General features: G+C 43.6%; 1 protein-coding gene across 7 annotated transcripts in view; it reads left to right on the top strand.

Annotated features, from left to right (window-relative positions):
* LOC140688381 (ankyrin repeat domain-containing protein 26-like) overlaps window positions 1–12,974 on the top strand; it is a 129,447-nt gene that overhangs the window by 46,532 nt on the left and 69,941 nt on the right. The window contains exon 3 of one of the 7 annotated variants that reach the window (XM_072947053.1): window positions 11,111–11,254. The exons of the other annotated variants lie outside the window; for them this stretch is intronic. Coding sequence (XP_072803154.1) covers window positions 11,220–11,254 — 35 coding nt within the window. The 5' untranslated portion in view covers window positions 11,111–11,219. The remainder of the gene's footprint in view (window positions 1–11,110; window positions 11,255–12,974) is intronic. 7 annotated transcript variants of the gene reach the window in all.

A 12,974-nucleotide genomic window follows, 5' to 3' on the forward strand; every position in this document is an offset into this window, starting at 1 on the left:
GCTCATCATCTTTACATGGCATCCTGCCTACCTTTTATCAAAAGCAGTAGTAATGGTCAGTAATTTCCCCCCGATTTATCGTCTGTCTGTAAGCCCCATACAAGAGAGCCCCTGCCTGCCACATGTTTTACAGTAAGGGGTAGTGAACATGCAACTTGACGATTATCGAGAGAGCATAGTATGTGCATACTTGGTGTTGGAGATCAGTAGTTTGTCCCTGTACAGGAACAGCTGCCTCTTCTTCTTCCTCCAGCCTGTTTGGAGCTTGGCTGGGCCGAACATCATCACAACACGTTGGGTGCCCTCATACGGTGACGCGTTGTCCCCATGGGCGTCCACCTCAATAGAAGGGCTTTCCCTGCAAAACATCAAACACCACAGAACAGCTAGTCACTGGTCAAGTATTTGATGGAGTTTATGTTAAATGTCAAGGTGGACACTAAAAATTAGCCTCAGTCTCCCGAACAAGGCTTCACAGCTCCCAGTCAGGAGTTGGTAAATTATAGAAAGCAACTGAAAGAAATGAGGTCGCTTAGGGGGTTGATGTGGATGGGAAACAGTTTATCAGGGACAAAGTGCCAAGGCATGGCACACTTTGAGGTGGGGAAAAGGAGAAAAGAGCAGAGTTGATTGGTAAACTATAAGGAAGAGGAACAAACTTAAGTGATGAGTGTATTACAAGAAGATAAAAAACTAATCAAAAGCAAGGAAAACCCAAATAGGATAATTTGTGGGCTAACACAGATAAAGTTATATGAAGATTACAGAGAAGTAATTACAGTTTGGTTTCATTTTAACACAAAAATTTAAATAAGTGAGGATTGTGGTAAATTGACTATATTGTAAATCAATATTTAGATATTTGGGAAACATTCTCAAAGTTCCGGAAATGTTACTGGACTCATTAAAATGTTTCTAAATACGAAGAAGTGCTTCGCTGTTATTTGGCTGAGCTGCAGCTAAGCGCTAACAGAGCTTCTGGTCATAAGAGGTAAAACACCTGAATTGAACATGAGCTTGAAAACTGATACATAGACCAGTGATTATCATAAATCTACAGAAAATTCTTTCCCATGAAGTCAAGAAAGTGAGCCCCACCCCCAGCCAAGAACGTCAAACCTGTGCCTGGTGCTCAGCGGCGCTGAATCTTACAGACATGAGTAGCTTTTCATGAAAGCAGTGCTGATGGTAAAAAGGAGTTCGTATCTTTTAGAGGAAACAAAGCCCCTCCTGGGACCACCAGCCTGCTCTGATGATCAAAAATAGTGTCTGTACGTGTGTGTGTGACCGCACTGCTATGCTGTACCCCAGAAATTAACACAACATTGTCAACTTACATTATATCCTGGACAACTTTTTAGTTGAAATATAGTAAGTAAATGGAATGTTAACAGTGAAAAAATAGTGTATGAAAAGATTACCTCATATAGTCAAACCTTGAATGATCACCTGCAAGTTCATTGCTTGAGGTGAACATCCTGTCGTCTTCAGCTCTGTGCTCTGGAAACCGAGTGTGTCTCCAGCACTTGGCAGAGTGCTGTGAACTCCTCGACGAAGCCTGAGCTTCTGCCGCAGGCAGGGTTCTGGCCATTATGATGTCAGGGTTCTGAGGCTCATGCCGTAACTGACAAACTGACATACTTGTTTCCCTGATTTTGCCTCCATCTTTTGACTTTTAAAAATCAACCTCTTCATGTTGAGATAACTGTAGATTGCAGTGCAGCTATAAGAAATAGCAAAGAGGGCCTATAACCTTTCACGCGGTTTCCCCAATGGTAGCATCTCTCTAGGTTTTACTGCAGTATCATAACTAGGATATTAACATGGATACAGTCAAGACGCAGAACATCCCCTTGAGGATCCTTCCTGTTACTCCTTCTCAGCCGTGCAGACCCCCCCCCCCACTCTGCCATCTCTCAGTCCCTGGAAACCTGTGATGCGTTCCCCATTTCTTTAATTCTGGCATTTCTAGAATGTTGTGTCAATGGGATCATACAGTGCATAACCGTTTGGGGTTTGCTCTTTTGCAGTGAGCACGGGTCGAGATTCGTCAGGATTGAGGCGGGTAGAAATAGTCGGTTCCTCTGTAACTCCTAGCAGTGGTGCATGATAGGGACGAGTCATAGTTTGCTGAACCGACTGTTGAGGGACGTCTGGGTCGGTCTTCAGTTTGGGGGTCTTACAAACCAAGCTGCAACCAGTGTGTGTGTGCAGGTGTTTGTGTTAACGCAAGTGTTCATTTCCCTGGGCAAATGCTGGGTGGTGGTGTAGCTGTTGTGGCTGTGCTTTGTGTTCTAAGCAACTGTCAGAAGTTGTTTCCCCAAGTGGCGGCACCGTTTCTCATTCTCACCAGCACTGTGTGCCTGGGTCAGTTTCCCCACCTGCACACACACATCAGGTGGGTCATTTTTTATTTTAGGCATCTGATAGCTGTGTGGTGCCATCTCACTGTGGGTTTAATTTGCGTTTCCCTCGTGGTTAGTGATGCTCAGTATCCTTTTGTGCTTATTTGCCATCTGTGTGTCTTCATTGCTGTGAGACCTGTAGTAACCTGCTACAGACTTTGTATGTAGAGACAGAATTCTCTCTCCAGTAGAAAACTGACCAGGGCGCAGATGAGGAGGCTGCTGCCCAGATGGTTTAGACGCTGTCAAGCAAGGCCGCCGTGATAGAACCAGAGGCTTCAAATCCAGTTGACTCAGGAGTTCACCTAACGTCTTCTCACAGGAGCAGGCACATTGACAACTGCAGAGGACTGAAATTCAACCATAGTAGCAAAAAAGTGTGTGGTTCCTTTCGTCGGCTCGTAATGGTTACCTGAATACATATGTTTTATCCCCCAGTAACTTCGAAGGACCTTGAGGAAAGAGTCTCTCTTATTTATCATTTAATTCTCACAGGCCTTGACACATTGGAGGAATTCAAAACATTTTATTGAGTAAGTGAATGAAATAAATTTCTGCCACGGAGGAAGGAAAAAAGGGATACTCTGAAATAGTCTTTCTTTAATTTTATTCATTCAGCAGAGGGTTTGAGCGTGTAATTAAAGAAAGACACCTGGTTAGGTTTGGAGAGCAGGGAGCAAATGGACTCAGACTCAGTTCTCTCAGAAAGCCTAGATTTGCATGGTGGAGGCAGAAATTAAACAGATTCCCACCAATAAATGTGTTAACACGAGACTCTTGGGTATGAAGAAAAGTGGTGAGATGAGTAGTTAAAAGAGGGACACCTGTGTGTGATTGTGGAGCGGTCTGGCAAGGAAGGGTTATTTGAAAAGCTCATTTGAAATGAATTTTAAAAGGTAGTTTTGAATTATTTGGAGAGGATGTGAAAGGCAGGAGGAGAGAGAGGAAAAGAAAGGAGAGAAAGTCAAGTTCGTGTGTTGGGCAGGATGGTGTTATATTTCCATGTCGAAGGGATAGGATTTGAGCTTATGAAATTTCAGAGACATGCAAGAGTTTCCTAGAAAGTGAAATAAGTCTGAAAAGTAGGTGGAGGCCAGAAGCACGGGTCTTTTTAGTCCTTTGGGCCTTGTTCAGGCTTCTCATTTTCAAACCAATCTAGCGTGAGTGGCATGTAGATAGTGGCCTCCAGGCCCTTCTCCCCACTTGTAAAGGGAAGTTCTGGTCTGGACCTGCTTGCCTGTCTTTACAGCCATGGGGGCTCACGGGGCAGCAGTTTCCGGCCCCTCATCCAGCATCTGCCAGAGTCTGTCTAAGGCAAGAAATGTAGGCAGACATGTCTCTGCACCTTCCCCAATTCCCAGATCCTGTCCACTCTCTGCCTCTCCCCTTTGGAGAGGGAGGTTAGAGGCCAAGGAACCATGTCCCCTTCTGGAATCCAGTCCCTGGTCATCAAGACTGATGTATCAGAATGGCTTTGGGGAGCTTTTCAGGCAGTCCTCCCCCAGAGGTTCTGAGTCAGCAGATCCCGAAAACCAGTATTTATAAAAAGCCTTCGGCATGACTAGTGTATGTAACCAGCACTGTGATTGTGTTTTAGGCATCCACTGAGAAAGAAGTGGGGTTCTTATGCCATGTTCCCCTTCAGTGTGAAGCAAAGGGGAGAAAACATTTTCCTAGAAAGACCAAAGGAGCTTTCCTTAGTGATGTAATAGTTTTAAATCTTACAGCTTACTTTCTTCCAAAGTACAATTGTCCTTTTCCTTTTATGAAAGCGCTGTGAGTGGAATGTCAGTGACTGGGTCTGTTTTCATGTATTTCATTAAACACTGAACTTTCACCCTAAATACCCAGTAGAAGAGGTGATCCTGTGTCACTAGTACCAGCATTTAAGCATGTTGCAAAATCAGTTTTCTTAGTTCTATTTTTTCCCTTAAATTTCTAAATACTTGGTTAAATATCTGTACTCGAAAACGGAGTGTGTAGTGTCACGTGTATACATTCTAGAACCCAGTTACCTAGTTCTCAATCCCTCTTCATTATTTACTACCTACCTGAGAAGACTAGGAGAGCCAGGTCCACTTGTAGAGCCTCAATATCCTTATTTGTAAAATAGAGGTCATGATAAAAGTACCTTTCTTGTAGGGTTGTTATGAGAATTAAATGAGATAATACTTGTGAAAACTTAATACGGTACCCAACACCGTGACCTCTCAATTCATGTTAGTTATGCTTTTACGAGACAGTGAGACTTTATATTCAGAATTAGCAAGAGTCATCATGTGTGATCTTCCCTGATCAAAGAGGGAGACAGAACAGGGAGTGGTGTTGACAGAGTAGCTACCAGTTGCTAAGCTCTTTGCCAGGAAGGTTCAATACCTCGTGTTGTTTTTTTGCAGCCGATTTGTAAGAATCCTTATTTCTAGTTGTCCTGATGGAGAGACTGAGGCTCAGTAAAGTTAAGTAGCTGAGAGCCACATAGCTAACAATTTGTAGAGTCATGTTTGTCTAATTTCAAAGTCATACAGTGTTTCCACAACTAAGCAGTGTTTCCCTTCTGAAGGACAGAAGAAAAATACGAAGCCACATCATGTGTAGGTTGGCTCTGTCAGTGTTTAGTTGGCACGTGTCTGAGTGCTCTCACTGACTGTGTTTGCATTTGGTGCCCAGACCCCACTCTCTCCTCAACATGGCTGGTTGTGGACCCTTAGCCTCTGCTGGTTGCATGACAGGAAGTGTGAGCAGCTCTGAGCATGGACAGCAGGTGCCTGTGACTTTAATGAGTGAGTCTACAGGCTGCAGACAGGCTGGGAGGAGCGGTCTGAGGTCTAGTTGTTCACGTCTCTACAACAGGTACTCACTGTGAACTGTGGCTAAACCTTTCCACTGCCTCCTCAGCCTAATGTTCATTCTGGGTCACTGTCTGTGTGAGTAATTTCTCTCCTGATTGCGGCATTCTGGACTTCCTGCTACCTGCCAGCTGATTTTTACCTCCTGAAAGACTGTCAAGAGACACTGCCTACCCCTCCTTAGCACTGGCTCCACTACCCTTTGCTCCCCTCTGCTGGCCAAACCTGGAAATGATGTTTGACTTGCATGCAGCCCTTGGTGCAAGGCAGATACATAATTCTCTGGAGGTTCATTCAGATTGTTACTTCTGTCAATAGTTTATTTTTACTTACAGGTGATAGTTTATAGTATGAATGTATCAAAGCTTATTTGTCCATTCACCTGTTGAAAGAAATGTGTTGTTCCAGCTTTTGGCTGTTACAGGCAAAGATGCTGTGAACACTCACGTGCAAGTTTTTGTGTGGACGTATGTTTCATTGCTCTTGGGTGCGTCCCTAGTGGGGGAACTGCTGGGTCCTATGGGAACTCTGTCTTTAGTCAGTTGAGGACTCTCAGATTGTCTCCCTGCGTACTAAGCATGCAGGGAGACAATCTGAGTTCAATCCCCAGCACCTCCGTTAAACAGTAATATATGAGTAAATAAATCTAAGTAACTTTCTCATCAAGAAACAATTTTTTTTAAGGTTTTACTTTAGATGAGGTCCAATTTTCTTTTCTGTATCTACCTTTTGGTGACAGTTCTCAGGATGTATTAGCCCTTGTTCCCAAAGATAGTATCCTGGGTTTTTTTCCCTGAAGGCTTTACAGCTCTGCATTTTACACTGTATCTGCCAACACCACATCGTCCTGCTGACTATAGCTATATGATGATAGCTACACTTCAGCAAGCAGATAATTTGTTTTAAACATTGTTTTAGCTATTGTAGTGCCTTTTTTAATGGAAATTTTAAAATACTCGATATCTACAAAGAAATCTTGACAGCACTTTGATAGGAGTCGGATCAAACGTGGGTATCAATTTGGAGAGAATTGATGGAGGATGAGATGGAAGCAAAAGGGGGTTGTGCACCTCTGAAGGGCGGGAAGCAGCTGAGATGGAGAGGAAGCAGGGCAGGATGAGACTTGAGGCATCGCACACCTTTGGAAGCACAGCGTTTCTTGGAGGCTGAGGATACAGGTGTGCCTGGCACATGAACTCTTTCGAGATCGGTTTCCACAAGTCTAGTGATTCTTCCAGGTGTGTGGTGTTTCACTCACACTGCTTTTTCTTCTGCCTGTTAAAAATTTATTTATGTATTATTCAAGTATAATTGACTTATACAGTGTTTCAGGGGTACAACAAAATGATTCAGTTACACATTACATATATTCTTTTTCAGATTCTTTTCCATTATAGGTTATTATAAGATATTGAATCTAGTTCCAGGTCCTTATTTTTCATCTATTTTGTATGTAGTAGTGTGTATCTGTTAATCCCAAATTCCAAATTTATCCCTCCCCCCTTTCCCCTTTGGTATCTCTTAAGTTTGTTTTCTGTCTGTGAGTTTGTTTCTGTTTTGTAAATAAGTTCATTTGTATAATTTTTTTAGATTATACATGTAAGTAATATATGATAGTTATCTTTCTCTGACTTACTTCACTTATTATGATAATCTCGAGGTCCTTCCATGTTGCTGCAAATGGCATTATTTCATTCTTTTTTACGGCTGAGTAGTATTCCATTGTATAAATACCACAACTTCTTTATCCAGTCATCTGTCAATGGACATTTAATTTGCTTCCATTTCTTGGCTGTTGTAAACAGTTCTGCTATGTGCACTTGGGTGCATGTATCTTTACAAGTCAAAGTTTTGGATGGTTGTACTTCCTGGGCCAACAATTTAAGTCCTGCTTGTTTATTCTATAAGTTTGTACAGTTTTATGAGTTTGAAATAAGTTTGTGTAGTTATACAGGCTTCTCTCTAATACTCTTAAATTGGACACAGTTCCTGTGCCGCTCTGTCTACTTCTTTAACTACCACGTTGAACTTCCAGCCAAAGAAATGATGTGAGTGTGTGGGGCGTGGGGTGGGATGACTTAGCCCAATAAGGAGAGTCCTCACTAGGGGGTAGGTGGCACTTGTTTTCCCTCCAGTAAGTTACTTTTTTACCAGCTACCTGATCCACTAGTACTTCCTCTCCTTTCCATTAACACTCAGAACTATAGAAAAGTACAAAGAATTCTGGATGTCCTTTACTGAGAACCAACTGTTTACCTGTATCACATTGACTGTGTATATAGGGAAAATAGAGTTTCATTTGAGGGAGTTGTGAGCTGTTTGTAAGTAAATTATAGACATCAACACTACATAGTTCAGCACGTTTCTTGTCAAAACAAGGGCATTTTCTTACGTAAAAATCCACATTATAGAAATTATGTATTGTGTGTGTGTGTGTGTGTGTGTGTGTGTGTGTATATATATGCTGATTTACAGTATAATCCGTGTTAAAATTTTCCCCACTGTCCTGAAATGTTCTTTATTTAATTTTTAATTTTATTTTGTGGGGTGAGGTGTTTGGATTTATTTATTTGTTTATTTATTTAAATAGAGATACTGGGGCTTGAGCCCAGGACTTTGTGCATGCTAAGCATGCGCTGTGCCACTAAGCTATACCCTCCCGCCACCCCCCAAAATACTCTTTCTCTGTCTTGGATCCAGGGTTTGAATTATGCACAGCTTTGATAAATAACATAGTCTCTCTGTAAGATAGTCTGCTGCTTTGTTTTCATGAAATTGATGGGCCAGCAGTCCATTTGTCCCATTATTAGTGACGCTAACTTTAGTCTTTGGTTACAGTGGTCTCTGTCCTTCAAGTCTCTATTATAAAGGAACTTTATCTTCTTTGTAATTCATATCTATGGGCTAGAACTTCCAGGCCTTTTGAATATCCAGTTAATAACCTTTCATTTGCTAGTTTTAGCCATTCCCCGTTATCTCAGTTGATTACACTGGTGATTGCAAAAGAATAGTCTGCAGGTTTTGACTGAACGTGAAGAGGTCTGCACTAAAAAGTGGCCATAAAAGCCAGCCGAGGGGATATTAGATGTGACCGAGCCAGCTTCGTCTCCATCAGCAGAGCCATGTAGCACTGACATCATGCCCCATCGGGGGGATTTAGTACATTACTTAAAGCAGTGTGGTTTTGTTTGGGTTTGTTTTTTAACAGAACTACTAGGGAACCCAGGGCCTTGTGCATGCTGAGCATGCACTCTAACACTGAGCTGTACTCCCCCTCCACCATGGGTCTTTTTAAATGAATAAAACAAGTTTCTTTAGAGACGGAAACCGGGGTCACACAGTTTGGGCCAGAGTGGCCAGGCAGTGCACACGATGTGAGCTTCAAAATCGAGGTAGATTCAAAAGTTCAGACTTAGGGCCTCAAGGACCTTGAACTGTGGGGCCCCTTTAGAGCCCCAGTCATGACCCTTGAAGACAATTTCTGAATCTTTTTCCTCTTCGTTAAATGGCAGGAATTACTCCTCATGCCTGATGGTTACGGGGTCACCGGTCAGTGAAGTCCCCAGTTCCCGCCCCAGCATGCTGAGGGGAAACAGACACCCCCCCTTTAGACTCAGTTTGGCAGCCATGTAGTCCTTGCACCCCAAGCCTGGCCTCCTGCCTTCCAGGCTCAAGCCCAAGCACTTGTTTCTAAGGGAAGAGTCGACAGCATCCTCTCCCCTGGCGTTCCCAAGGCCAAAGGGTTCTGGTGCCAAAAGAAATGAGTCAGAGCACTGCAAACCCTTGTAAACTCGGAGGCGGCTGGGCCCAACCAGGGCTCTGGGGAGGGCCAGGGAGTGGGAAGGTGGGAAATGGTCCTCAGGGGAACGGGATGGGGTGGGCGGGGCTCTGTGAGTTCCAGATTGGACAGCCAGGCCATGGGCCTGACCTGGGGATGGTCCGGGCTGGGATGAGTGGGCTGAAGCTGAGGTCGGGTTGGGGTGAGTCCTGTTGGGTTGGGCAGGGCCCACCCAGCAGCTCTGCTCTGTCTGCGCAGTGCTTGGCCACTGTGTGAGGCCCGGCCCAGGTGTTCAGCGGTCAGTTGAGAGTCCCTGGAGATGGTTACACCATCTCAGGGGAAGAATCTCCCACCAAGGGTGGAAGCTCCTGGGGACCTGAAGAACCCTGGGGCGCTCCTGATCCAGACACGGCTATTTGAAGCCTTATTTGGTGTGTGAGCCTGTCCTGCACCAGGGTGGCTGGGTGGTTTATCATTGTCATTATCATCACATTTCCTTGTGAGCGTCATCCATTGCGCTAAACGTCCCATTTTGGCAGGAAAACTAGCCAGTTACTCAAGTCCTCCTCCTGTTCAGTGTTACGGCTCCACTGAAGAATACTTAGAGAATTTCTATGTGCAAGTAATGCCTCAGTCTGTTCCAAGCCATCTTTTAGAGCATAAATTTAAACCTAATGTGAATGATTTTTCTTCTTAATAAATAGTATATATGAAATAACCACTTTGGCTTAAAATTAGCAACAACAATTTCAGTAATGAAAACAGTGGCAAACATTTATTTGGTGTTTATGTCAAATTTTGTGTAAAACATTTTTCACAGCTGGGATGGAATTCTGTGATCCATGATAATTGTGTTCCCTTAAAAAGGTGAACTTAACCAAATAATCAAGATGTATTTTTGTTAAAGATTTAATCATTATATAGCTAATCAAAAATTGTCCTGTAACATTAGTCTTCTATTTGAATCTGAGTATTTGACGTTATTTTTCTCTTTCTTTCACTTCTTTAATTTGAAATGCTGCTAAAATATACTACAGCTGGTAAGTGGCACGTGTTCTTTGTCTTGGATGGCTTTGAAGGTCTTCTCAAATCGTGTTTCACTTTCTTCAAATTTTATTTTTGCATTCTTTGAGGAAGTGCAATGAATAAGGATATTTGCACTCTTCACGTATTGTATCATAGATAAAAAAAACAAAAAATCAATTCAAAAGAAATAAGGCAGATGGTAAATGAAATTCAAAAGTATCTTTTTAAAAGACATAAATGAACTTACTTACAAAGCAGAAACAGACCCACAGACATAGAAAACAAACTTCGGCTACCAGAGGGGGAATGGGTGGGAAGGGATAAAATGGAAGTTTGAGGTTTACAGATACTATTTATTATACACACAATAGATAAACAGTTTTCTACTGTATAGCACAGGGAACTATAATCATATCTTATAGTAACTAAAGAAAATAAAAAGGAACTTATGTACGTATTTGGATGACTGAAACATGATGCTGTACACCAGAAATTGACTCAACATTGTAAATTGACCATACTTCAATAAAAAAACTTTATATATATGTATATAGTTCTGTGATTCAACTATTTAAAAATATTTGCAAAACTGGACTATCTGGATGCGTGTCATTTATAACTAAATATATGATATACTGAATTTAGGAAGCTTATTAAGCTTATTGGTTTTTATTGCAAATTTGAGTCATCAACAGGAAGGAAATATTAATCCATACAGCACAGAAAAGTTAATTATGAACTTAAAATAAATATAGAAACAATATTCTAACCTTGATGGTCCCTAGATATAAGGCAGTACAGTAGGGAATCTGATACATCAGTTCTTTTCATCCTTAGTTGAAAAGCTAAAAATGTTTTACCTTTTAAAATTATTAAATGAAATTCAATACATCTTTATTGAATGACCCTTCTGAAATACACTGTACTATGATCTAAAAAATGGATGAATTTTTAGTTTCAAGGATCTTTAACCATAGTATGGAAAATAAAAAACCCCACAAACATAAAACTCAACACTTTATGTCAGACTTTGTTTTATTCTTTCAACCGTGAAGCTTGTGACTGTTCCTGTCGAAGTGATAACCGTGACCCTGAGACCCTGAGGCTGGTCAGTGTGCTTCCCTCCCAGCACCATCGGAGAGAAATGTTCTACACGTGCCCCTCATGTCTGGGGCCACAGCGTTACCCCTGGCTGTGAGGTGAGCGAATTGCTTTATTTCATCTGATAATGTCTTTTGCGGATTTCTATTTTGGTAGGACTCTGTAGTCAGCTATTTCAAAAGCCAATATTTTACAAAATAATATAGAAGTGTCACTGTAGAGTGATTGCAGGAGTTGGTCAGTATCTTACATTGTACTTGCAGGAAAGCTGGGCGGCCTGCCGAGGGTGTTCCTGCCGCTGTGCTGGCCCTGGGTGGGGATGTGGTGGGACCAGGGCTGAGCCAGCGGGGCAGAAGGAGGACGAGCGGGGAGGAGGAACAGGGAGGAGGGCACCAGATGGTGCACAGTGGACCGGTCACTGGACATCTGAAGGTTTGGATGCGCTCTGCTGTGTGGGGCTCCAGGCCTCCCTGGGTCTGGGGACGTGGGTGTGATGTGACACGGAAGGAGGCCGGGTGCGCTTCGGACAGCACCCCCCATCTCTCCCACCCAGGTCCAGTGCTCATGGTCGTGTTGCATCCTCAGTTTTCCGCCCACTGTCCCAGCAACCCCTTGGTGGTATTCTGAGCAAAGACAAGAGGGTGAGAGTCCTGACTTGGCTTTCCTTCCCTGTGTTTCCAAGTCCACACTCATTCCGCAAGTCGCACGACAGGCCAAGAAATCGGGAGACGCGGTGTCGGGGTAAAGAATAGTGAGTTTATTTGGAAAGGCAGCTGACCGAGAAGATGGCAGGCTAATGTCCTGGAGAGCCACCTTCTCCGAGTGAGAATTCAGGCTCCTTTTACACTCAAAAGCAGAGGGGTTGTGGGTGGTTGGTGCAAAGTCCTTGGTGCAGGAATTCTTTGTTTTTGCAGTTGTGGGTCAGCTCCTGGGGCCCCTGTAAAACCTCTAACAAAACAAATGTTACTTTCTGTTCTGCAGCTTGTTGTGTGTATAGGAGAGGAAAAGAGCTCTTATCCTGAAGGCTGAGAGCCTTGAGAACAGGCTCTCCTGTCAATTTCAGGCTGAAGGCAACATTGTTTTACAAAAGGGGCAGAGCTGGTAAGGCAGCCTGGAAAACAGCACAGGGTTAAAGGGAAAGCAGATCTAATATGCAGTCAGGTTTATTCTTTGCTATTATACCTGCCCCAGGAGGGCTGGCCTCAGGGAGGAAGAGCACCCCCCCTAGCCCCTGAGAGCTGCCTGCAGGGGGTGGGGAAGGCAGGGAGGAGGTTTGCAGTGCTGGTGAGATACACTAGACATGGCTGATGAATGGACAGTGACTGCAAAGTTAGAAAACCTCTGGGTTTTCCCTCTTTGGGGAGGGAGAGGGAGCCTCAACAGAGGGCAGTGACCGTGGAGAGAAACCCAAGAGCTCCTGCCAGCCCCTGGAGGTGCCCGGCCATCTCTGTGCTTCCCGTCCAGTCCCCGACCTCTTGTTGCATAATGTGCTATCTCAGCCCCAGTGGCTCCCACACTGTATCTTTGTGGGACTGAGTTTATTTATTTATTGTAGATTGTAATTTTAAAACTTTGAATTGTGATTCACCGAGAGTTGTGATTTTTTTTTTTTTTTTTGTGAGCTGTGTGTGAAAGGAGTGTTCAGACACAGGAGTGTGCAGGACCAGGAGAGGTCATGTCCAAGTGAGGTCAGGCCCAGGAGTGTGCAGGCCCAGGAGAGGGCCAAACGAAGTAGGGGCAGGCTCAGGAGTGGGAGGTCCAGGAGAGGGCAGGCCAAGGATTGGACAGGCCAAGGAGTGTGCAGGCTCAGAAGTGTAC

This window comes from Vicugna pacos, chromosome 22, assembly GCF_048564905.1.
Source record: "Vicugna pacos chromosome 22, VicPac4, whole genome shotgun sequence".
Classification (NCBI taxonomy): Eukaryota; Metazoa; Chordata; class Mammalia; order Artiodactyla; family Camelidae; genus Vicugna; species Vicugna pacos.